Below are 23,914 nucleotides of genomic sequence, written 5' to 3'. Positions count from 1 at the left end.
ATTCTCGCAATAATGAAGGACCATCTACTGCTGTGACGCTCGATTTCATCGCCTTCGACATTGCGAGAATTTCAACAGAGATATCTCTTGGACTCTTTCATCTTTCTGTTTACCGCACGTAACAGAAGTCTGTACTAGTCAACCGCTGCATCGCACTGCGATAATGCGAATGATTTTTGCAGACATATGAGTTTGTCTTCAAAAATATCTCGTATTCGTAGGTGTGCAATTTCATTGCTCGCCCCGAATAACAGATATGTCAGAAGACATCGCCTACTCTCCGACTGACAGCTCTACTTCCAAATGTTCAGCCCATGAGAAGCAGTTCTTCAGGCAGTAGTTCCCTGTCTTCATTACTGGAAGCGGCTCCGCTTTTATTGCAACTACGATCCTCACCGGACAGCAATCAATAGCGGTTAGCGTTCTCAGTCTTTGTAGCACAGGTTCAGAATCTTGAGAATCCTTCTCTCGGTTTCAGCTGTGAAGACGTAGGTTGCATTTTCTGTACACCTTCGTCTTCAACGTACATAGTGTGTTTCTCCTTACCCGAGAATCAACTCATACTATGAGATATCTTGCCATCAAGGACCTCGGTCTCTAGAAGGCAATTGACTTTCGCCTGTTGGGCACATGCTTAAGAGAGTCATCACCTTGCCTTCTGGCATCGGTGACGAACAAATTATTTGTTTAGTCTCTTGGCATAACCCTTTTAAGGCGAAGGTCACGTGACTTGCTCGGGTGCTTGGACAACTTGCCTCCTACCGAACGCAGTCAGTAGGCAGCTGTCAGAGCGCCCAAGTCTGTTACGAACTTCGCTGTGGACTTAGTTCGGTTGTTCCATAACAATCTTTTCTTCGTCCTAACGGCTTTGTCACAGTACCCATACCATCGACACCCACCATTGAGTGTCGGTGTCCTATCCACTACCGAGAACAACAACGTCGCGCAGACGGATAGACCAGTATGGGTACAGGACATCACCGAAGTCGAGAAGAGGGATAGGTCATACGACCATTCCTTCTTTTCCTCTGAGGTAATTGCATGACTTTTCCTGCGAAGTCAAGCATCCAGGGGATGGGGATTCGTGACGCTCGATTTCGTACCGAATTCGTAGCGAAGACTCTGAACCCTTCGGTTCCTGACGATCGGTTAGAGTCCTTCACAATCCCCTCCCTAATGGACTTCACCGCCTTCGATGCGAAGGAGATGCTGCTTTGTCCTGTGAAAGCGCGACCGCGCTTTCTGAAGAAACTCGACATCCAGGCTGAGTGTTGAAGACTCTTCGTCAGCACCAAGATGACCTAGAAGTACACTCCCTCGAGTTACACAAGAACTTCTCCGTGGCGCAGGTAATGAAGGCAGGGGTCTGGTACAACCAGACCACTGGCACCTCCTTCTACCTTTTGGATATTGCCCACAGGTCCTTGGATCGTTTTCCTTAGGACCCGTGGTGGCTGCTCAACACGTTGTCAGCTAACCCAGACCCTAGCAGGCTGAACAGCATCGAGTCCTGGTGTGACTGTAAGAATAGATAAGTGAATGAGAGAGTGACTGGCTTCTCTTCCTATCTTTTTCTACCCCTCTACCTGTGGGTAGGGGGATACGGTCATCACCTTGCTGGATAAGGACGAGATGCCGGTGAGCTACTCGACAGAGCCCCATCCTATCCCTTCACTAGGGATGGGAGCGAATATCCACCACTTCCTCCTACAAGGGGGGGGAAGTGGATGCCAACAAGAGACAAACCATAACGTTATGTTGCCTCTTGCAAATAGGAACTTGTTCTTGTTTGCTGGTACGAAGAGATACGCTTGCCTCTCTCTTAGTACTTGGTCCAGAGGTCTGACCATTGATCGCGGGTGCACACCCGATCAATCGGACAGAGGCTTGGATCCCTCCCTCGCTCTTACGACCAGGGAGGCATTCCAAGGTTGGGCGAACACCAGTCTGTTCACAAAAGACTCAGATTCCTCCCACCAAGAAGTGAGTCTTCCTATTGTAAAAGGACCGAAGGTTTGTATGCCGTGTCGGAACAAATGACAATTTGTCCAAAATTGCATTTTTCCTAACTATACAAACTGAGGTCTTTTACACATAGCCCCACCTCATGCCACCCCTCACTCTGCAGTTTTTGCTTGGCCAAAAGCAAAACTAAAAGTGATTTGTTTACCTACCAGTCGCGCGCGCGCGCGCCTGTCGGACAAGCAGTTAACTACCGAACCCCTTGTTCGAAAGCTTACGACCTATCCAGCTGCCGCTAGTACCTTCCTATTGTAAAAGGACCTCAGGTTTGTATAGTTAGGAAAAATGCAATTTTGGACAAATTGTCATTTTTATTGAGTAATCCCAAGAAAAATGAGATACTGGTACACAAATAAAGATAAGATTACAAAGGGACCAGATTTTGTTTCTCAGGTATAGAATAACAAAATATTCAACAAAAAAAAAAGCACAAATCCCTTTGCAAGTTCCAACTCATACTGGACTTGGACCATCTGAACTAAGTTAAAATTATAATTTTATTAAAGATAATATTCAATATAATTATCCTAGAAATGAAAAATGGTACAGAAAATTGATAATATGCCGGCTAGGCAGCTACTTTGCAAATTGTATTTGAGAAGAAGAAAGGTACTATGTATTATAATTTATTGCAATGAAAGTTTAGTACCCTCATATTGTAGTTAAGAAATCCCTAATCAGATGACAAAAGTATCGGCTGGTATTGGCCAGAAATTCACCGATGCTGATACCACAAAAACTAACTGATACCACCGATACCGATACCAGTATTTGGGCACATCCCTAGTAAACTTATTTGAATTTGCTCTGACCTATGGTCTCCTGTAAGTTGTTACTGACTAATGTATCTGCTTGTTATATCTTAGTCATTATGTATGTATAGTCCATTGTAAAGTGCAATATAAGTCATTACATGTCCATTGTAAAGTGCACCACTTAATTGATTTTTCTAACATTCTGTCTTTGGCATGATATAATTGAAAGTCTATTGACCCAATTTTAGCTTCTTGTTTGCTCATGAACATAATGAAGTAATATGTTTTACTAGAAATATCTTGATTTTTGCTTCAGGTGTTATGAATAAATGTACAGTATCAGTAAAAATTGTTAAGACTATACTCTGTTTTTTTTCATCTGTCCATCCGCCTGTGGTATTTTTGTATGGTAACACTGCGTCTCGGGCTTTAGATAGTAGTTACATTCAGCTTACACTCAACGATTATAATAATATCCTATTTCGAATATTAACGGTGTAATTCGCATACAGTAGATTATTAAAAGACTTTCCAGTTGTAAATGTACATCCAGATATCCTTTTATTTACCTAAAACTTACACATAGCGTAACTATCTAAAGCCCGGGACGCAGTGTTACCATACAAAAACACCACAGGTGGATGGACAGATGAAAAAACAACAGAGTATAGATAGGGGAGCTTTGAAGTAATAGACATCCTGGCCTGTAATATAATTATCTACATTTTTCATGGAAGGTAATTTATTTTAACTCATTGTTTCTAATATATATGCTTTTTGGGAACATCTTTGTATTTGGAAGAAATATGTTAGTACTGCACATGTTATCCCTATGAAGTGCTTAACTTGGTACTATAAACTGTCCTGCATTGAAATAACAGATGTGATTAGAGTGAAGAATCCAGCATTATTTTGTTTTGTATTTGAAGTGTCTTAGGAGCTGGTTGAAGTAATGTATATGTACCATCAGATTCAATAAAAATATGCATATAAATTAGCTTTTGCTGCTGAATGTGTGTGAATGTGTAGAGTATTTGGCTGGGACTGAAATGAAAAAAGTTGTGTTCCTACATGAATACGAACCATCGGTCTTTACATAGGAATTGCCATTAGCGCAAGCTGGAGCAGGCTATTTTGCACAAAGTCGTTCAGTAGTTGCGCACCTTCCTTCGTTGAGTCGCAAAACCACTTGCCTTATAGACTCGTTCCTCTGCCCGATTGCTTCCTGGCTGTTCTACCTTCTCCTCATCCTGGTTTTTTCCCGTGAACATGGGTCTCTTCAACCTGTGTCCCTCCCCTGGGCTCCAATGGACGCGTGCTGCTACAATAAGCGTTCATGGTTCCTGGACTGTGACACTGCCTACAGAGAGAGAGAGAGAGAGAGAGAGAAGTAGGTGTGCAACTTTGCAGATATTGAAACTTCTACAAGAGATTGTTGCTTTTTCTGCAAGTTTGTGATGTACTTTTGTGTGTTTCCTTATTTAAGTAAAGTGGAATTCATGTATTGTGTGGAAATACATGTATATAATGTATGTGTTTTGTTGTTTGTATGTAGTTGTGAATTGTGAAAAGCATTTTGTTGGTTTGTTTCATTTTTAATTTTTTAATTAAAATAAATACATGTCAGTAAAACTTGAGTGCAAATGACTGGTCGTCATTTGTTTTTGTAGGTCTGGTAACTAGCCAAACTGCTTGTTTTTATGCATGACACTTACCTGGCAGGTATATATATAGCTTATCCTCTTGACGCACTGGCAGAATTTCAAAACTCGCGGCAACCGCTAGTACACTGGTAGTTTCATACAATCCACTTACCTGTCAGATATATACATAGCTAAGACTCCGTCGTCTCCCCGACAGAAATTCAAATTTCGCGCCACTCGCTACAGGTAGGTCAGGTGATCTACCTGCCTGCCCTGGGCGGCAGGACTAGGAACCATCCCCGTTTTCTATCATATTTTCTCTGTCGCCGGTGGTATCAACATTGTTGCTATTACCTCCTGACTTAGATTCATATTTCATCCTTTGATCATCGTTTCTCGGCTTTTTGGTGACGTATCTGGATCGTGTTTTGGCATTCGCTACTGTGGGACTGTTTTTGGAATAAACTCTTTTGATTTTTCTCAGTATGTCTGATTCAATGTGAGTGTGAGAATGTGTGTGAACTGTAGGCTGCAGGGTGAGGATACCGAAAGCTTCGGTGATCCTCACACTGTAATGCCGTAAATGTAGGGGGTTTCAGTGTTCTGCCTAATAATACTGTAAGGAATGCGAGGGACTTAAATGCAGAAGAGTGGAAGACTTTGCTTCTTATTTGAAGAAGTTAGAGAGGGATAGGGTTAGACGTCTGAAAGGTGTGAGTTCAAGGCCTATTGAGCCTTTCACGGATAATTCTAATCCTACTGAATTTAGATCTCCCTATGTATCTCATTCTCAGAGTGCTCTTTCGGATTCGCCTCGGAAATCGCCAATCTGAAAGCTACAATTAGAGACATGAACGTCCAAGATGGCTGACTTCCAAGGTAAGGCTAGTGAAAGTGAGCATTACAGTGAAGTGAGTTCTCCCAGTGTTGTGGAGGGGGCGTTTGATCGTCCTGCGACGCTCCCAGGCCTAGACCTCTTCCAAGCTCCCATGCCCAGCAGAGGAGAAGGAAAGTCGAAAGCCTTAAGGAGGTCGTGGGGAATCCCAACGGTCAGACGTCCCTTCAGCTAGCTCTGCTTCGTGGCAGGCGGCTCAAGGGCGCTATAGAAAAAGCGTCCTTCGTGAGTGTTTCTCGTCCTCTCCAAATCTCCCCTCACCTAAACGAGGGTGGTAAGGAGTCGAAACTTGTCGAGACCGCTGAAGCGTCATATGAAAGAACTGAAATAGATTCGAGCCCAGAGCGGCTTCTCAGATGACGCTCCCTCTTCTATTAAGAAAGCGAAGGTGGCGTCAGCGTCACCTGACGAGTACGCAGAAGTACCCTTTCCTTCTTCTCCCCCGAGTGATGACGAAGGCGTCATGCAGTGGACGTGGGAGAAGCGTCAGGAGGAATAAATTATGGCAGTTCAAGAGCAACTGTCCTCTCTAGTGGGAGTTTTAGCACCTCGTCGGAAGGACGTGACGCTTCCAATTAAGAAGTCTCGTCCTCTCTCACCTGCTCAACGAGAAGCGTCATGCAGACGTGAAGCTGCTAAACGTCTTACAGAAGCTTCGAGTTCGAGAACGAGAACGGTGGCTTACGAAAGTTTCGTAACGCCAGAGAGACGTAAGACGTCTTTTAGACATGAAGCGTCATTGAAATCGGATCATAGACGTGACGCTCCGACCAATATTGTGACGCCAAGTAGGACGCCTTTGGAGAGCGGAGCGTCTTCCAGGCGCGAAGCGTCATCAAGACGTCAGCAGACAAGTATGCGAGAGACGTCAGCCAGGACGCTTGGCGAACGGGAAGCGTCATACAAGCGGGAAGCGTCTTCTAATTTTCAAGAGAAGCCTGAGCTTGTGGCGCCTTCCAAGACTATTAAAGCGGGAAAGAGGAAAGATTATCATTCCCTTAGCCCCTCTCTTATTAGGAGTTTGTCTCCTCCAGAAGAGGAACGTTCGGAAAGGAGAGCGGAGACTCATGTAGATCCCGAGTTGGAAGAAAACTCGGATGATGAATATCAGGGAAGAGAAGGACTGTCTAACTATAAGGTTTTGACTACCTTGCTTCTTGAGGAGTATGGAGACGAGTTGACTCCTGCCGCTCCTCCTTCTCCGCGCTCTCTCTTTTCGAGTGCTAAGACGAAGAAGCCTTCGTCTTTTCTCAAAATGAAGCCCACAATTTCGATGAAGAGGGCCTTACAATCCTTAGACTCATGGATGAAGTCTAAGAAAGACTTAGTGAGAACAGTCTTCTGCATGCCTCCAGCAAGATTAGCTGGGAAAAGAGGCATTTGGTATCAGACGGGAGAGAATATGGGTATTGCTCTCCCTTCTACATCGGAAGCAGATTTTTCGACCTTAGTTGACGCTTCACGTCGACAAGGTCTCAATTCGGCACGAATTACGTGGGGAATTTCTGAACTGGACCATCTCCTCAAGGGACTCTTTCATGTATTGGAAGTCTTCAACTTCTTAGATTGGGCCCTTGGGGTGATGTCCAAGAAAGCCCATGATTCGGAAGGAATCGAACCTGAAGCCCTGTTATGCATATTGTCTTGTATTGACAAAGCGGTACAGGATGGCTCTTTTGAAATCTCATCATTATTGGAGCAGGTCTTCTAAAGAAGAGGACTGTATATGGGGCCTTCTTAACCAAGGCAGTCTCACACGCTCAGAGGCAGCTCTACTGTATCGCCTCTATCTGACTTTTTGTTCCCTTCTCAGTTAGTGAAGGACATTGCGCATTCTTTAACTGAGAAGGCGACTCAGGATCTTCTGACGCAGTCAGCAAGAAAGAAGAAACCTGTTTCGGCATCGGACAAGAAAGGACCTAGTACATCTGTTCAGCCCTTTCGAGGTGGTCCGACCTCCAGACCTCCGCAAGAAGGAAGGCTCCGGAGGAAAGAGAGGTAGGTCTGCCTTTCGTCCCTTTAAAAAAGGGAAAATGAAGATTCTCTCTCCAAGCACCAGTAGGTGCCAGGCTCCTGGGATTTGTGGAAGCCTGGACACTGATAAACGCAGACGCGTCTTCATTGGCTATCATAAGGAAGGGATATCGTATCCCTTTCCTGAACACTCCTCCCCTAACGTCAATACCAAGGGAACTATCAGCCAAGTACAAGGATCCTGTGCTGAGAGGGATACTCTTCGATCGATGGTGGAACAAATGTGGGACAAGAGAGCGATAAGAACTAGTACTGGATCAAAACTCCCCGGGGTTTTACAATCGCCTTTTTCTGGTTGCGAAAGCCTCGGGAGGCTGGAGACAGTGCTGGACGTCAGCTCTCTGAACAAATTTGTTCAGAAGGAGAAGTTCTTCCCATGGAGACTTCTGCTTCAGTCCTAGCGTCATTACGACAAGGAGATTATTGGATGGTGTCTCTAGATCTCCAGGACGCCTACTTTCACGTCCCGATCCACCCTTCATCGAAGAGTACCTCCCGTTTCATGACGGGGGGAAGGATCTTCAGTTCAGAGCCTTGTGCTTCGGCCTGTCCACAGCTCCTCAGGTCTTCACAAGCCTGATGAAGAATGTGGCGAGGTTTCTTCACCTCAAAGGAGTAAATATCTCTCTGTATCTGGACGACTGGCTCATCAGCCTGCAGATCAGAGAGACAGTGCTTGGAGGACCTAAAGTTAACGCTAGATTTGATCAAAGCGTTGGGATTGCTCGTGAACCTCGAGAGTCTCAGCTGATCCCCAGACAGACCTAGTCTATCTGGGATTCGGATGGATTCTCGGGGTTTTCGAGTATTTCCTTCGCAAGAGAGAATCGCAAAAGGTTTGCGGATAGTCTCTCTCTTCTTAGGGAAGGAACATACGTCGGCGAGGGAATGGTTTGACCCTTCTAGGGACCCTTTCCTCGCTAGAACAGTTCTTCCCACTAGGAAGACTGCATTTACGTCCGCTTCAATTCTTCCTCAAGAAGTCTTGGAGCTGGAAAACACCGGACAGCTTTCGGACGTTTTTCCCATTCCAGTGGAGATAAAATCGCACCTGGAGTGGTGTTGCCCCCTCTGCAAGAGAACAAAGGGATCTCTCTAAAACACAGAACCCAGACCTAGTGTTGTACTCCGACGCATCGGAGAAAGGTTGGGGAGCGACATTAGGCTCAGAAGAGGTGTCAGGCACCTGGGAACCCAGCACAGGTGACTTGCACATAACTGCAAAGAGCTCTTCGCCGTGCATCTGGCTTTGAAGAGTCTAGAACCTCTGGTGTCGAACAAAGTAGTGCAAGTAAAACGTGGACAACACCACCGCACTTGCCTACATTCGGAAACAGGGGGGGGGACTCACTCCTCGTTCCTTTACGAACTGACGAGAGACCTATTGCTTTGGACGTCCCACAGGAACATCTCCCTGCTGACAAGGTTCGTACAGGGAGTAAAGAATGTGAGGGCGGACAGACTCAGCAGGAGGAACCAGGTCCTTCATACAGAGTGGACCCTACACGAGGAAGTGTGTCTCGATCTCTGGTCTCTGTGGGGGACTCCTCATGTGGATCTCTTCGCAACATTCATTTCCAAAAGGCTGCAGTCTTTTGCTCGGTCGTGGAAGATCCAAGAGCACTTATGGTAGACGCCTTCCTGCTAAATTGGTCTCGAGTAGACGTATATGCTTTTCCCCCATTCAAATCCTGGGATTAGTAATGAAAAAGTTTGTGGCGTCAAAGGAGACGAGGATGACGTTAATAGCCCCCTTTTGGCCGGCCCAGGATTGGTTCACGGAGGTGGTAGAGTGGATCATAGACTTTCCAAGATCCCTACCAAGAAGGACAGATCTTCTCAGCAAAACACACTTCAAGAGGTACCATCAAAACCTCCCCGCTCTCGCTCTGACTGCCTTTCGACTATCGAAAGACTTGTCAGAGCGAGAGGCTTTTCTCGCGAAGTGGCAAGCGCGATGCGAGAGCACGCAGAACCTCCACTACGAAAGTATACCAAATCGAAGTGGAGGTGTTTAGAAGGTGGTGTAGATCCAAGAAGTTGTCCTCCTCCACTACCTCTATAGCGGAAATTGCTGACTTCCTGCTATTCCTGAGAGAAAAAATCTCATCTAGCCGTATCCACAATAAAAGGATACAGAAGTATGCTCTCGGCTGTATTCAGGAATAGAGGATTGGATCTGGCAGATAATAAAGATCTCCACGATCTCATAAGGTCTTTTGAGACTTCAAAGTCGAAGGAACCAGTACCTCCGAACTGGAACCTAGACGTAGTCCTCAAGTTTCTGTCATCGGAAAGATTCGAACCTCCTCATCTGGCATCGTTTAGAGACATCACCAGAAAATGCCTATTCCTATTATCTTTAGCTACGGCAAAGAGAATTAGTGAATTACATGCTCTGCAGGATAAAGTCGGATTCAAGGGAGACTCAGCTATTTGCTCGTTTAAGACCCTGTTTTTAGCTAAAAACGAGAATCCCACGAATCCCTGGCCTAAGTCATTCGAAGTCAAAGGCATGTCCAGTCTCGTAGGCAGAGAAGCAGAGAGGTCTCTATGCCCTGTTAGAGCTCTGAAGTTCTACCTTCAGAGAAAGCATCAGATGGGAGGCTCTAGACAAGGTCTTTGGTGCGCGGTAAAAGACCCCACAAGACTGATGTCCAAGAATGCGCTGGCATTCTTTGTGAGAAACGTCATTACAGACGCTCATAAGGTCTGTCCTGACGAACAGTTACAACTGTTGAGAGTTAAAGCTCATGAAGTGAGAGCTGTAGCGACGTCTCTCTCGTTTCATAAGAATATGTCGCTTAAAAACATCATAGATACGACATTTTGGAGATGCAACTCAGTTTTGCATCTCATTACTTGAAAGACGTTCGTGTGACATATGAGAAGTGTTTTTCTCTAGGTCCTTTCGTATCGGCGGATACGATTCTGGGTACGGGAGCCGACACCAATCCTTAATGTATATACTTTTCTTCTTTTTGGATATGGTCTGGAGTCTCTTCGAACAATGGAGGACTTGGTTTAGCACGGGCGGCCGTCTATGTTGTTCAGTAAGAGAATCTTTGTCATATCCAATTAGATGAGTATAAATTTTTTTTTTTTTTTGGAAAATTATATATGTGTGCGTAGTGGTTTTGAGTTACGGTTGTTGTGACGAGTTCGGGGATAACTCGGAACAATCCTTAGTTCTAACATATGGTTAGGATCAGGTGGTCGGGATTGGTTGTGTGCTCCTTCATAAGGTGTATTGTCATATAAGTGGATCAGCACCCATTGACAAAGTCCTTTTAGGCTCTGCCGAGTAAGCGGGATAAGACCCCATCGGCAGACCCACAAGAACTCTTGGCCATAGATCATATATCTCGAAATAAAGTTTCTTGAGGTGATGCAGACTACTGGGCAAACACCCACGAAGTCTACCACCTATCAGGTAGGAACCAAGGTTTTATTTATACCTACAACATATGTTGTTTACCTGTCTATTCCATATAGTAGCTGTCTCTTACCCTCCACCGAAGGGTGCCAATCAGCTATGTATATATCTGACAGGTAAGTGGATTGTATGAAAATGATATTGTTATTATACAATAAAGTTTCATACATACTTACCTGGCAGATATATACAATTAAAGGCCCACCCAGCCTCCCGCAGGAGACAGGTGGAAGAGAGAAAATATGATAGAAACGGGGATGGTTCCTAGTCCTGCCGCCCAGGGCGGAGGCCGGTAGATCACCTGACCTACCTGTAGCGAGTGGCGCGAAATTTGAATTTCTGTCGGGGACGACGGAGTCTTAGCTATGTATATATCTGCCAGGTAAGTATGTATGAAACTTTATTGTATAATAACAATATCATTTCAGGTGATGGCCACCCCGTTCCCGTGGCGCTGGTACTTGGAACTATTCCCGTTTTCCTCAGATTTTCTCTGCCAGCCGAACCGGCAACATCGTTGTTGGTTCTCTGTTAGAATTTCCTGCTCGTTGACTGACTTTTTGGATATTGGTATCGTATTCACGAAGTTAGCGTGGCAATCGCATTTTGTTTGGATTTTGATTTAGTATGTCTGATTCAGGAAGTATGTTTAGAGTTTGTGTGAAAGAAGGGTGTAAGGTGAGACTGCCGAAATCATCGGTAGATCCACATACTATTTGTAAGAAGTGTCGGGAGTTTGTATGTACGTGGGACAATAGGTGCAATGAATGTCAGTGTCTGAATGAGAAAGAGTGGAAGGCTCTTATGAAGATGTTTGAGAGATTAGAAAAAGATCGGGTTAGAAGATCTGTCTCTAGGAGTGAGAGATCGGGATCTTCGAGTAAGCTTTGAATGAATCTTTGCATGTGTCTTCTCCAGCTCATTCACATGTAGACGTAGCACCTTCCCCTCAGGTTTCTCCTGCGCCCGTTGCTGTATCTGAGGATACTACTGATCCACAAATCGTGAAAGTGTTCGCTGCCCTTGCGTCCATGGGAGATCAAATTAAACGATTAACAAGCTCCCAGACCCAAGGGAGAAGGCATGTCGACAGTCGAAGGGAGGCGAGAGGGGTTTATTTGCGATCAGTCGTCCCTTCAGGCAGTCCTGTTGCTTCCCAGGCTGCAGCAGTACGCCATGGAAAAGGCGATACTGGGAAGTGCCGTTATTCATCGGATAGTTCGGCGTCAGGGAGAAGGAGTAGGCGTTTCGCGGAAGTATCGCGTCCTCTCAAGAGGTCATACTTTCCGTCCTCATCACAGGATGAAAGGGCTGTTGACCAAGAAGGGTGGAGTAGCCCTGAGATTTTTTCATCGGAGGATGAAGAAATTATCCCTATCAAAAGGAAGAGGATTTCTCGTCAGTTGGAAGTTACTAGCGGTGCGGTGAGAGGTGTTTCTCCGCTTAGAGGAACTCCTCTGCGTAGACCGCAGGTTCGCTCGCCTCTCGTGTTAGCCCGGTGCGTCCTCGACTCCTCATCATCAGGAGTCTCGTAAGGAAGCGGAGACGAAGGAAGTTCTGCGGGACATGCAGGAGAGATTAGCAGTGATTGTCCAATCATGGGAGCCAAGCCCGAAACAACCTTCGGTTAGACGTTAAGGACTCGTCTCTCCCGGTTAAGTCCCTCCAAGAGGACGCAGGACGTGCAACGCAAGCCAGGACGCAGTGCATCCCTTAAGAAGGAGAAGCATGCAGGACGCAGGGACGCAAGAGGAAGAGTGATGGACGCCATGGTGGACGCATACGTTCAGGAGGACGCAGGAACGCAGGCGGCAGCAAGTCGAAACTTTTTCTCGACAAGGAAGAGAGGAGTTTTACAAGGAGACAGCTCCGCATTCGCTCTCTAAGCAGGCTCTGCATAAGGAGTCCGCTTTGGAGAGTCATCAGGATCTTGTTTTCAAGATATTTCTTCGCAGGAGGAAGAATTTGTGGAGAGTGCGGAAGAGGACAGAATGTGGAAGCGCCTTCCTCGGACTACAAGAGACTAACAGAGTGCCTTCTTTCTTTGTTTGAAGGAGATTTTCAACCTTCAGGCCCGCCATCGCCTTTGTCTCAATTTTCGAAGACGAAGACAACCAAGAAATCGTCTTTTTTGAAAATGACTTTGTCTATTGTTTCGGCCAAGAAAGCCCTTCAACGCGTAAATGAGTGGTTGAAGGAGAAGAGAGAGTCGGGGAAGTCTCCCAGGGAGACTTTTCCAACATAGTGGACAGCTCCCGTAGACATGCTTTACATTCAGCCAAAGTGTGGTGGGGACTTCGTCAGAGTTCGACCATTTACTCAAGGTATCTATCGGACTTTTGAGGTGTTTAATTTTCTTGACTGGTCGTTGGGGCCCTGGCTCGGACTTCGGAGATGGAAGATTCGTCAGAATCCGAGTTGCCGAGAAGTATCATGTCCTGTATGGATAAAGCCTTGAGAGATGGAGCTAATGAATTGGCTTCACTTTTTACAGCAGGCGTTTTGAAGAAAGACATCTTTTGTGCTCGTTCGCTGCTAAGGAGTCTCGAACGCGCAAAGAAGTCGGAGTTGATGTTCTCTCCGCTTTCAGGACAGCTCTTCCCTCAGGATATCATTAAGGACATCTCGCTCTCCCTCACTCAGAAGGCTACTCAGGATCTACTAACGTCTTCCTGTAAGGAAGTATTTTACCTTCTAATTGTAATGAAGAAGACTCCGAAGGATACAACAACAACCATCACACACACACCCCACCGGGGTAAGGACTGTTTTTCCCGACCAAGTCATTTAGAGGGAAAAGAGTTCCAGCCAAAAGAGGTTCGAAAACCTCAACCAAGCAATGAGTCAGAAGTCCTCCAGACTTGTGTGGGGGCCAGACTTTTAGACTTCTGGGAAGTCTGGCAAAGCAAAGGAGCGGATCCTTGAGGTCTGGTAAAGGTAGCGAAGGAAAGGATAGACAAGATCCCCTTTCTCAAGAAACCACCTCTCGCTACAGCTCCGAGAGCCCTAGGGGCTCATTACATCGATTTAGAGAAGAGAGAGGCTCTTTGGCATCAAGTTGTCAGCATGTTAGAAAAGGGGGCCATAGAACCGGTTCTGGATCACGAATCCCCAGGTTTTTACAACCGTCTGTTTCTAGTACCGAAGTCATCAGGAGGTTGGAGGCCAGTACTGGACGTAAGTCAGCTAAACTTGTTCGTAGAAAAGACCAAGTTTACGATGGAGACGAACGATTCAGTACTGGCAGCGGTACGACCAGGGGACTGGATGGTAACGCTGGACCTTCAGGATGCGTACTTCCATATTCCAATTCATCCAAGGTCCAGGAAATATTTGAGATTCGTGATCCAGGACAGGATTTATCAATTCAAAGCCCTTTGCTTCGGTCTGTGCACGGCTCCTCAAATTTTTACAAGAATGATGTCGAATGTGGCGAAGTGGCTTCATTTGTTAGGAGTCAGAGTCTCTCTCTACCTCGACGATTGGCTCATAAGAGCACAATCAAAACAGCAATGTCTGGAGGACACGAACATCATATTGGAGTTAACTCAGCAGCTGGGTATGATGGTAAACCTGAAAAAGTCACGGTTGATCCCCTCTCAGGAGCTAGTTTATTTGGGGATTCTGATATCCTCAGTGACTTTTCGGGCTTTCTCCCGTCAAACCTCGAAAGGCAGCAGCCAAGTCCCTGCGGAGAAGGCAAGAATTCCTATTGAAAGTACCAATGCTCGGCGAGAGAGTGGATGAGCCTGCTGGGGACACTCTCTTCGTTAGAGCGGTTCATTTCACTAGGGAGACTTCACATGAGGCCCTTACAGTTCTTTCTGAACGAAGTCTGGCCAAGAAGATCGCAACCAGATTCCTTCCGGTTTCCAATTCCTTCAAAGATAAAGGAGGAATTAAAGTGGTGGCTAATTCCGGGGAGGTTGTCAGAGGGTACGTCACTCCAGCAGAGGAACCCAGGACCGGATATTATTTTCTGACGCGTCAGACGCAGGTTGGGGAGCGACGCTGGGTCCCTCGGGAGGAGTCAGGCCTTTGGAACGAAGAAGAAAAGGCATGGCACATAAACAGGAAGGAACTGATGGCGATCTTCTTGGCTCTGAAAGCGTTCAGACCGTGGATCAGCGGCAAAGTGGTGCAGATCAACGCGGACAATACCACAGCTCTGGCATATATACGGAAAAACAAGGAGGAACCCACTCCGTTGTCCCTTTGCAACTTGGCAAAAGGAGATTCTTCTGTGGGTCGCAGAGAGAAACGTCAACCCTGCTCTCACCAGGTTCATTCAAGGAGAGAATAACGTCAGAGCGGACCTGTTGAGCAGGGACGGACAAGTGCTTTCCACGGAGTGGATGTTGCATCTTCAAGTATGCCAGAGACTGTGGAAGCTCTGGGGCACACCAGATAGTGGAATCTTTTCGCTACCGCCCAGCGACGAGAAGGTTACCTAGAAACTACTTGTTCTCACAATCCCGGGACCCTCGTTGCAGTCGCAGTCCGATGCCTTTCCTACGAGATTTGGGACGGATCTAGATGCGTACGCTTTTCCCCGTTTCAAGATTTTAGGAAGGGTAATGAAAAAATTCGAGAAAAGTCGCAGGATAACAAAGGCTGACTCTGATAGCCCCATACCTGGCCGGACCCAAAACGTGGGGTTCACGAGAGGTACTGGAATGGACAGTGGATTTCTCCGAGAAGTCTACCCACGAGAGTAGATCTTCTCAAACAACCCCACTTCGACAGGTTCCACAGAACACCCTCGCTCTGGGTCTGACTGCGTTCAGACTATCGAAAGACTTGTCAGAACGAGGGGGTTTTCAAGAGAAGCAGCGAAGGCAGTTGCAAGAGCACGAAGGCCATCAACTATCAAAGTGTACCAGTCGAAGTGGGAGAACTTCCGTAAATGGTGTAAGAATCGGAAGATTTCTTCATCCAGTACCTCTGTGACACAAATTGCAGATTTCCTTCTGTACCTGAAGAAGGAACTGGTTTGGCTAATCAGACAATTAAAGGTTATAAGTGTATGTTGTCTGCAGTGTTTAGACACAGAGGTTTAGATCTGTCCAACGACGCAGATCTTAGGAGATCTTCTCAGATCTTTTAATATAAAGAAGGATCGACTTTGCAGAACTCCTCCTTGGAATTTGGATGTCATTGTTCTCAAGTTCTTGGAAACGGATAGGTTTTGAACCTATGGGCATTTCGTCCTTTGCGAGAAGGCTAAACGAAGAAGACTATTTTCTTAGTAGCCTTAGCTACAGCTAAAAGGATTAGCGAACTGCAAGCTATTGACAAGCAAGTAGGTTGGAAGCACAACAAAGCAGTTTGTTCTTTTCAACAGGAGTTCTTAGCAAAGAATGAGAATCCTTCGGCATTCCCGTGGCCAAGATCATTTGTTTTAGATTGAAAGGACTGGCTGATCTAGTAGGTCAAGAACAAGAAAGGGTTCTTTGCCCAGTAAGAGCCTTACGGTTTTACGTAGAAAGAACAAGAAGCATTAGGGGGACTTCATGTTCTCTGTGGTGCTCTGTTAAAGATCCTACTAGACCTATGTCTAAAAACGCGATGGCTTTCTTTGTAAGAGAAGTCATTAAAGAAGCTCATTTACTTTGTCAGGAAGAATGCTTCGGCTTGATTAAGGTTAAAGCTCATGAGGTTAGAGCAGTAGCTAACGTCCTTAGCATTCAGGAAATTCTTTAGCCCTCCCCAAGGAACCATTATAGACTTCGACGTTTTGGAGGACAAAAACTCTTGTTTGCCTTTGCCTCTATTACCTTAGAGAACGTGCAAAAGACAAACTTGTGATAATTGTCAAACGTTAGGCCCGTACGTATCCTCAGGTACAGTACTGGGCAAAGGAGTTTCCACCCCATAACCTAATAACATGCTAGGTTTTATTTTAATTAGGTTATAGTGTTTTTATGGTTGTCTGAGAAGGTTAATACCAGCTCAGTTTTTTTGGTGTAGTGTTTATTATTGTATGTGTGTGTGGTTCAGGTGACTAACTTTCCTAGCATGAATGCCCGTGGTAAATGAGGGCTAGGGTTCTCTGTCAGCAGATTGGTCATGTCCAGTTGGTCAGAATCCCCTGTTTTAGCTTTCTCAACAAACAGGTCACATCCTAGTTGAGAGCTACTAAGGTTTAGCAGGCTAAGAGGCAGGACCTACGAAGTCAGCTACCTTAGCAGGTAAGGAACTTAATAAATAATTTTAAAAATTTAGTTAATTTTTGAATTAAGAACGAGTTTGCTGTCTGTGACCCACCTCCAAATGTGTCAATCAGCTATATATATACCTGCCAGGTAAGTGTCATGCATAAAATGATATTGTTATGATACAATAAAGTTTTATGCATACTTACCTGGGCAGGTATATATAATTTAAATTCCCACCCTCCTCCCCTCAGGAGACAGGGTTCAGAGAAATCTGAGGAAAACGGAATAGTTCCAAGTACCAGCGCCACGGGAACGGGGTGGCCATCACCTGAACTACCAGTGTACTAGCGGTTGCCGCGAGTTTTGAAATTCGGCCAGTGCGTCAAGAGGATAAGCTATATATATACCTGCCAGGTAAGTATGCATAAAACTTTATTGTATCATAACAATATCATGTTAGTTAGGAACTGCATGATGAGGCAGTCATGCTTAAAGTCCCTACCAGAGTGGATGTAACTCTTGTGAATCTTTGGGAGCTGTTGGTGTCTCCAAATTCACTTGAGTATTCCCTTTCATCTAAAAGTTCATTTAGGGAATTTCCTTTAGAAGATATGCATATCTAAATATAAGGAGAATTTCACAGAGTGTCCTTAGATGAGGGTTACAAAGTAGAGATTGTCTCAGTTCAGGATAAGAATAATATATCCGTTATTTGAATTAACAGTAAGTTTTTATCATTTATATAGTATTAATTATACAGCACAATGCAGTGTTTTAAATGCAATTTAGAATATGAGTAAAGTATTCTGGGTGTTGTAGCATAAAACTTAGGCTATGATTAGGTTATTAAATTTCAAATTGTTTAAGTTATATGATTTCTTGCAATTTGAAATGCTATACTTATTCTGAATGAATCTGAATAAATTGGTGTCGTGACTTGTATATTAGCAATTGGTTGTTATAGCAGTGATCTGTATACATAGTGGTAGACAAACTCAGCTGTCAGGGTTGAGTGGATAGGGACAGAATGGTCCTTACACTGACGTCATGGAAAGATTGTTCAATCTTTGGGGACGAACAGTAATAGATCTCTTTGCAACAGGGCACAACAGGAAGTTGTCAGTGTTTTGGTCAGTCGTCTTGGACCTTGGGCTGCGGCAGAGAATGCCTTTTAGCACCCATGGGACAATCTCAACATGTACGCTTTTCAATCTCAGAATGACCCTGGTGCTGAGTGGTACCCGGACCTGCTGGCTCTGCTATCTGAGACACACCATGAACAGAGGTTCTACTAGTCCGTAGAGCCCCTATCCCATCATGGCTAGAGAATGTCCAATGTCTCCTACGAGTGAGAGGCGGCTTTTCTTGCCAAACAACATCGGAGATGTCTGGATATCTTGGGAAATCCTCTGCAGATGTTTATCAAGGGAAATGGGCCTTCGACTGCGGTTGGTGTTGTGAAAGGGGTTTTGCTCCGGTCAGAGCTACTGTTCAGCAGGTAGCGGACTTTCTAGTCTTCCTTTGCTGAGAGAAGCATCTCTGTCTCAGCAGTTAAGGGCTACAGAGCTGGCCTGGGCTTGGTCCTACACCTAAAGGACATAGATCTCTCTTCCTCTTGGGAGAACCCCATTCTTATGAGAAGCTTTGATAAGATTTGCCCTCCCAGGGAACTCAGGCCTCCCAAGTTGGATGTGACTCGCCCTTCTAAGCCTGACTTATGTACCTTACAAGCTTCTATGAGTCATCAGACAGGGATCTAACCCTCAAGGCTGTATTTCTGTTTGCCCTTGCATTGGCAAAGAGAGTAGGCAAACTTCATGGACTTTCTTATAACATTAAACACTCAAGGGGACAGGGATCTGTTTCCTTCAAATTTATTCCAGAATTTGTGACGAATTTGTGACGAAGACTCAGGATCCATCGGTCCCTGATGCCAGACTCAAGTCCTTTTTGATTCTCTCCTTAGAGGACTTTGTAGGTAACAATCCAGAAGAGATGCTACTTTGTCCAGTTCAGTTGTTACAGCACTATCTTAAATGGACTTAGCAACTCAGGCCTGAGTGTTGACAACTTTTTGTTAGCATTAGCTAGACCAAGAAAGAGGTGTCCATGAACTCAATACTAATCCTTTGAGCTTCGAGACCATCAAGAGGTCATGTGCAATGTCAAACGAGGAGAACTCGGTTACGTTCTGGCTCAGAGCTCACGAAGTTAGGGGCATTGTGCCTTCCCTGGCATTCAAAAAGAACCAGTCTGTATATCAGGTGCTGAGAGCAGGAGTGTGTTAATGTCAGACGACGTTCACACTCCTTTTACTTGAGGGACATTGCTCATAGTCCTTGGACAACTTTTCCTTGGATCCTGTGGTGGCTGCTCAACAAGTTGTGTAGCTCATCCAGTTCCCCTACTGGAACAGGTAGCATCTGGTCCAAGATGTAGGGTAGTAGAAATGAAGGTGTGCGCGTGTGTGTGACTGGCCTCCCTCCTTTCTCGTTCTTGTACCTTCCTCTCACAGCAGGCAGAGGATAGGTTCCCAGACCGTCATACGCTGGATGGACGCAGATGCAGGTGAGTGATCAGCCTTTATTTTTTCATTGTTATGATCTAATAGAAGCAATTCCTGCCCTCTTTCTAGCAAGGGGGGAGAAGGACGGACAATAAAACAAACTTGTTACTTATCTTAGCTTTATTATCTCAGACACAATGTTCTTCCCAAGCCTTTTCAGAGTAAAGCTTCCAAACCCATTATTCTTTGAAAAGCCCAGAAGTCTGATAGTCGAGCACACTTTTGTTCCCCTGATCAGAGGCATGACACTGATTCCTCTGCTCAACATTGTACAGCCAGGAAAAAGTTGTAGGTGAGGCGAACCTCAAGGAATCGGCCCACCAATTGGTAATTCTTCCTATGTAAAGACTGATGGTTTGTATTTGTGTAGGAACAAATGCCAAAAAGACTGATGGTTTGTATTCGTGTAGGAACAAATGCCAAACTTTAAAAGTAATTTGTATTTTCATACAATCAACTTACCTGTCAGATATATACATAGCTAAGACTCCGTCGTCCCAGCTATGTATATATCTGCCAGGTAAGTATGTATGAAACTTTATTGTATCATAACAATATCATTTTTCCTAACATACAAACCTGAGGTCTTTACATAAGCTGCCCACCTCTAGCCACCCCTCATTCTTTTACATGGGCTATAAGGCAAGTGGTTACGCAACAGGCTTGTATATTTGGAGAAATACAAATTACTTTTAAAATTTATTTCAAATGTTGACATGTTACATACCTGTTGAAAAAAATTTATTTTTTCTTTTTGCTAATCTTTTCCCCTTTAAATGTCAGTACAGGTACATATATGTCTGCTCCTATATGCACTTTACCATGTAATGCCTAATTCAGTTTCCACTGAAAGTAGATGATGGTGTTTACGTAATACTGTAATTATATATGCAGCATGACTCACTCATGCTGCATTACAGCTTGCTTCAGATTTATGTGGGGTATGTTTTACTTTGCTTATTGTTCAATTTGTTTGTTTCTTTTGTAAATGTGGTTGCAAAACCAAGGTAAAAGGTTGAAACTCAATGTTTTTTTCATTAAAGCTTAAAAGACGGTAGGTAGTTCTACATAGCATTACTCTGTTTATCCTAAAGACTCTATCACCCCTTCCAACTTTAGTTTCAGTACCTTTCGTGTTAGAGAAATCATGTCTTTATGTTTTATAAAAAAATGTGTCTTTTTATGAACAGATGGACCTTGGCAAGAGAGTATTTGTGGGCGTCCGTTAGGTCTGCGCTTTGCACCAGACGGCAAACTGATAGTGGTTGATGCATATCTAGGACTGTTTGCCCTTGATGTTGAGACTGGTGAGCGAATTTGAAAATTCATTTTGTATAATAAACTGCCTTTTGTTCATATACGAAACAAACCTTCGGTCTTAACTATACGACACCTGTTGTTCCTTTACAGGGAAGACAGGTCAATCCAGATGTTGTGAGAATAAGACCTGGCTTAACCTTAGATCAGTTGAAGATGGAATGCCCCTCACTTACCTGTCAAGAAGCTGCTACATGGGAATCAATGGCTTCTATCTTTCAACGGCTTCATAGTTAGATCTTTGGTCAACAGTGGTGGCGAAGATTACGTCTTAAAGAGTCAACCAGATTAGAGTATAGGACAACCTTTATCAGATTGCTTCAATCTGGTTTCAAAGCGATTTCACTTTTGGCAAATTGGAGTGCCAATGTAGGGGCTTATATCCTGTTGATGAGGGGAGATGCATCATTGGCCAAATTAAGCCGTACTGTAGATATGGACTCTCTCTTAGCTATTCGAAATGGGGATATCTTAGAGTAGACGTTTCTGTTACCAAAGGACATACTAGAAGCTGCAGTGGATAGAAGAAGGATGGATACCAATGATAGATTAGTTCAACAGGCAGTTAGTAAATTGCCTGGAAACTGTCCTGATGAAATAAGACAATTACAACAAACACCACATATGAGAGTAGTGGGGTCTAATCCCTCCCCCAAGTCAGCAAGACCTTCTCCAAGGAAGAAATTGCATCAGCGGCCCTTTCACAATTGAGCAAGTAGAGGAAGGGGCATTAGTGGCAGAGGGAGGGGTGCGAGACAGTAGACTGGGCACCTCTCCCCACTGTCACACCAGTGGGGGAATGCCCTGGCAAGTTATTGGGAGGTGTGGCAGAGATTTGGAGTAGACCAGTGGGTAGTGGAAGTGCTCAGAGTGGGTTATCTGAACTCATTTGACTTTACTCCACCCCTTGCAGAACAACCATAACCACACCTTTCTTACACTCCTGGGTTTTGGAAATTCCTTATTCTGCAAGAAGTGAGGAAGATGATGGAGGTGGGTTTTACAGCCACGTTTTCCTTGCCCTCTAGGCCAATAGAGATTGGAGGACAGTTATAGATCTGTCAATGTTGAATCTTTTTGTAAGGAGGACGAGATTCAAAATCGAGACCCCAAGGACAGTTCTAGCAGCAGTCAGGGACAAGGATTTTATGCTGACAATAGACTTGAAGGATGCATACTTCCAGATTCCAATCCATCATTCTTCTAGGAACTTTCTCCGCTCTAGTCTGGCAGAGGTTTTTCAATTCGGATTCTGTGTTTCGGGTTGACAACGTCTCCTCAAGTATTTACAAGAGTATTCCCTCTTGTATTGACATGGGCTCATGCTCAAGGAATCATATATTAATAAGGTACCTGGACGATTGGCTGGTGATAGCAAAGTCCCAAGAAAAATTACTTAGGACAGAGATCTCCTTCTCCAGTTTTGTCATAGTTTAGGCGTTTTGATAAATCTGGATAAGTCGAGTTTGGATCACAGTCAGAAGCTGGTGTACTTAGGAATGATTATAGACACAGTAAAGTTCAAAGTTTTCCCTTCCGATCAGAGGGTTGAAAAATGCAAAGAAGTAGTAAATTCCTTCCTGGAAAAGGAAACACAACCAGGAAAGCAGTGGCAAGTAGCTTTAGGAAGACAACAATTTAACCGTAGGGGTACCCCTTCAACAGCCCTCTCCAGTTCTGCTGTTCTCGGTTTTTTTCTCTCTTTTTTAGGGAATCAAACATGTACCTTTAGTATGCATCCAAAACACATTTTGCTGATTTAAATTTCTTTGGTTTCCCATGCAGTTTTGTGTTGTCTGCTAGAAAAAAATGCTTGATAGCATCATTTGTGAACTTAAATTTGAACAAACAAGCAAAGGAAGTAGCATAGCTCATTACAAGCCAAACTTGAAAATTTATATGATGAATATGCTGGGACTTGAGTTTTAATTGACTCTTCACCTATCTGTCACCCTGGTTTTATTCTTAAGATCAGCTTGTCAGCCCAAATGAAAATTGGCAGTAATGGAAATTTATGGTAACCGGAGACTTTTGTGGAGTTTCTTTAAAGTGCCATATCTTTTATTTTGTATGAAGTGTTTTTTTTTTTTTTAGTAACAAATTATAGAAGCTTCGATATTGTAAAGATTTTTCTTTATTACTTGTATACTTGGTTTTATATCTTCCATAGTAATCCCAACTACCATTCAATCTAGTATAGCGCTTTCAAATCTTTATAAACGTTTTGCTGTTCATTTAAGAAATTTAATGTAAATATATGGATTCCTTTAGAGTCTCTCAGCCTTGTGCTCTAAACTTAGTTTGTATTCACAGACCTTTCAATTCTCTATGTGGGATTACTTCATCCTTCCCTCCCTCAATCAGAGAACAGTTATTGAATAGTGCAGCAAGATGTGGGATGCCTCCACCCACTGTAGACTGGTGCAACTTCGAGCACAAGGGATGCCAGGCTGCTGATCACAGTCTCTCCATGAACAGAGCCATCCCTCCTTGCCTCCATGACCCAAGACAGATGGCCTTAGCTCTCCCTGCTGCTCATGTCAGTCCATGAAATCCCTTTATTACTGTGCCTGAGTGAGTCAGTGTCAGTCTTCAAACTGCTAACATTTCAGCTCCCGGGCATGGACATTTGGTCAAAGAACATTTGGCCGAAAATGTAGTAGTCATACCTACATATGTCACACCTGTAATTGTTCTGTTAATTATAACAAGCAATCTTAACAGTTCAAAAACAATAGGCATTTACTTTGAGTTTACCATCTCAATTGTTGAATTGGGTAACTACCATTTTCAGCTCAAACACTTTGAACTGGCCATGCTCAAACGAAAACAACTTTGTTAGTAACCTACCTCGAGACTGATACAGTTCCTGGTCAAAAGTTTTAAAGCTAAGTTCATTCTTCCCCAGTTTTTTTTCAGTTCCTGCTATATGTATTTATATTCATGTACTATATTAATATATATCTACTATATAATCATATAATTCTATATTATCTATCTATTATAATATACTATATATCTATCTATATATATATATATAAATAGAATAATATACCAATAATATATATATATATATATATAATATAGA

At 44.1% G+C, this 23,914-nt stretch overlaps 1 protein-coding gene and 1 pseudogene across 1 annotated transcript in view; one reads left to right on the top strand and one right to left on the bottom strand.

Moving 5' to 3' along the window:
* Positions 1-20,830, top strand: part of LOC135201940 (adipocyte plasma membrane-associated protein Hemomucin-like) — a 29,456-nt gene extending 8,626 nt beyond the window's left edge. The window contains exon 4 of the mRNA XM_064231223.1: positions 20,700-20,830. Coding sequence (XP_064087293.1) covers positions 20,700-20,830 — 131 coding nt within the window. The remainder of the gene's footprint in view (positions 1-20,699) is intronic.
* Positions 1-23,914, bottom strand: part of LOC135202355 (adipocyte plasma membrane-associated protein Hemomucin-like) — a 171,263-nt pseudogene that overhangs the window by 73,558 nt on the left and 73,791 nt on the right.

The sequence above is a fragment of the Macrobrachium nipponense genome, chromosome 30 (genome assembly GCF_015104395.2).
Source record: "Macrobrachium nipponense isolate FS-2020 chromosome 30, ASM1510439v2, whole genome shotgun sequence".
Taxonomy (NCBI): domain Eukaryota; kingdom Metazoa; phylum Arthropoda; class Malacostraca; order Decapoda; family Palaemonidae; genus Macrobrachium; species Macrobrachium nipponense.
The sequence above is the reverse complement of the archived record's forward strand: the minus strand, read 5'-3'. Positions and strand labels throughout refer to the sequence as shown.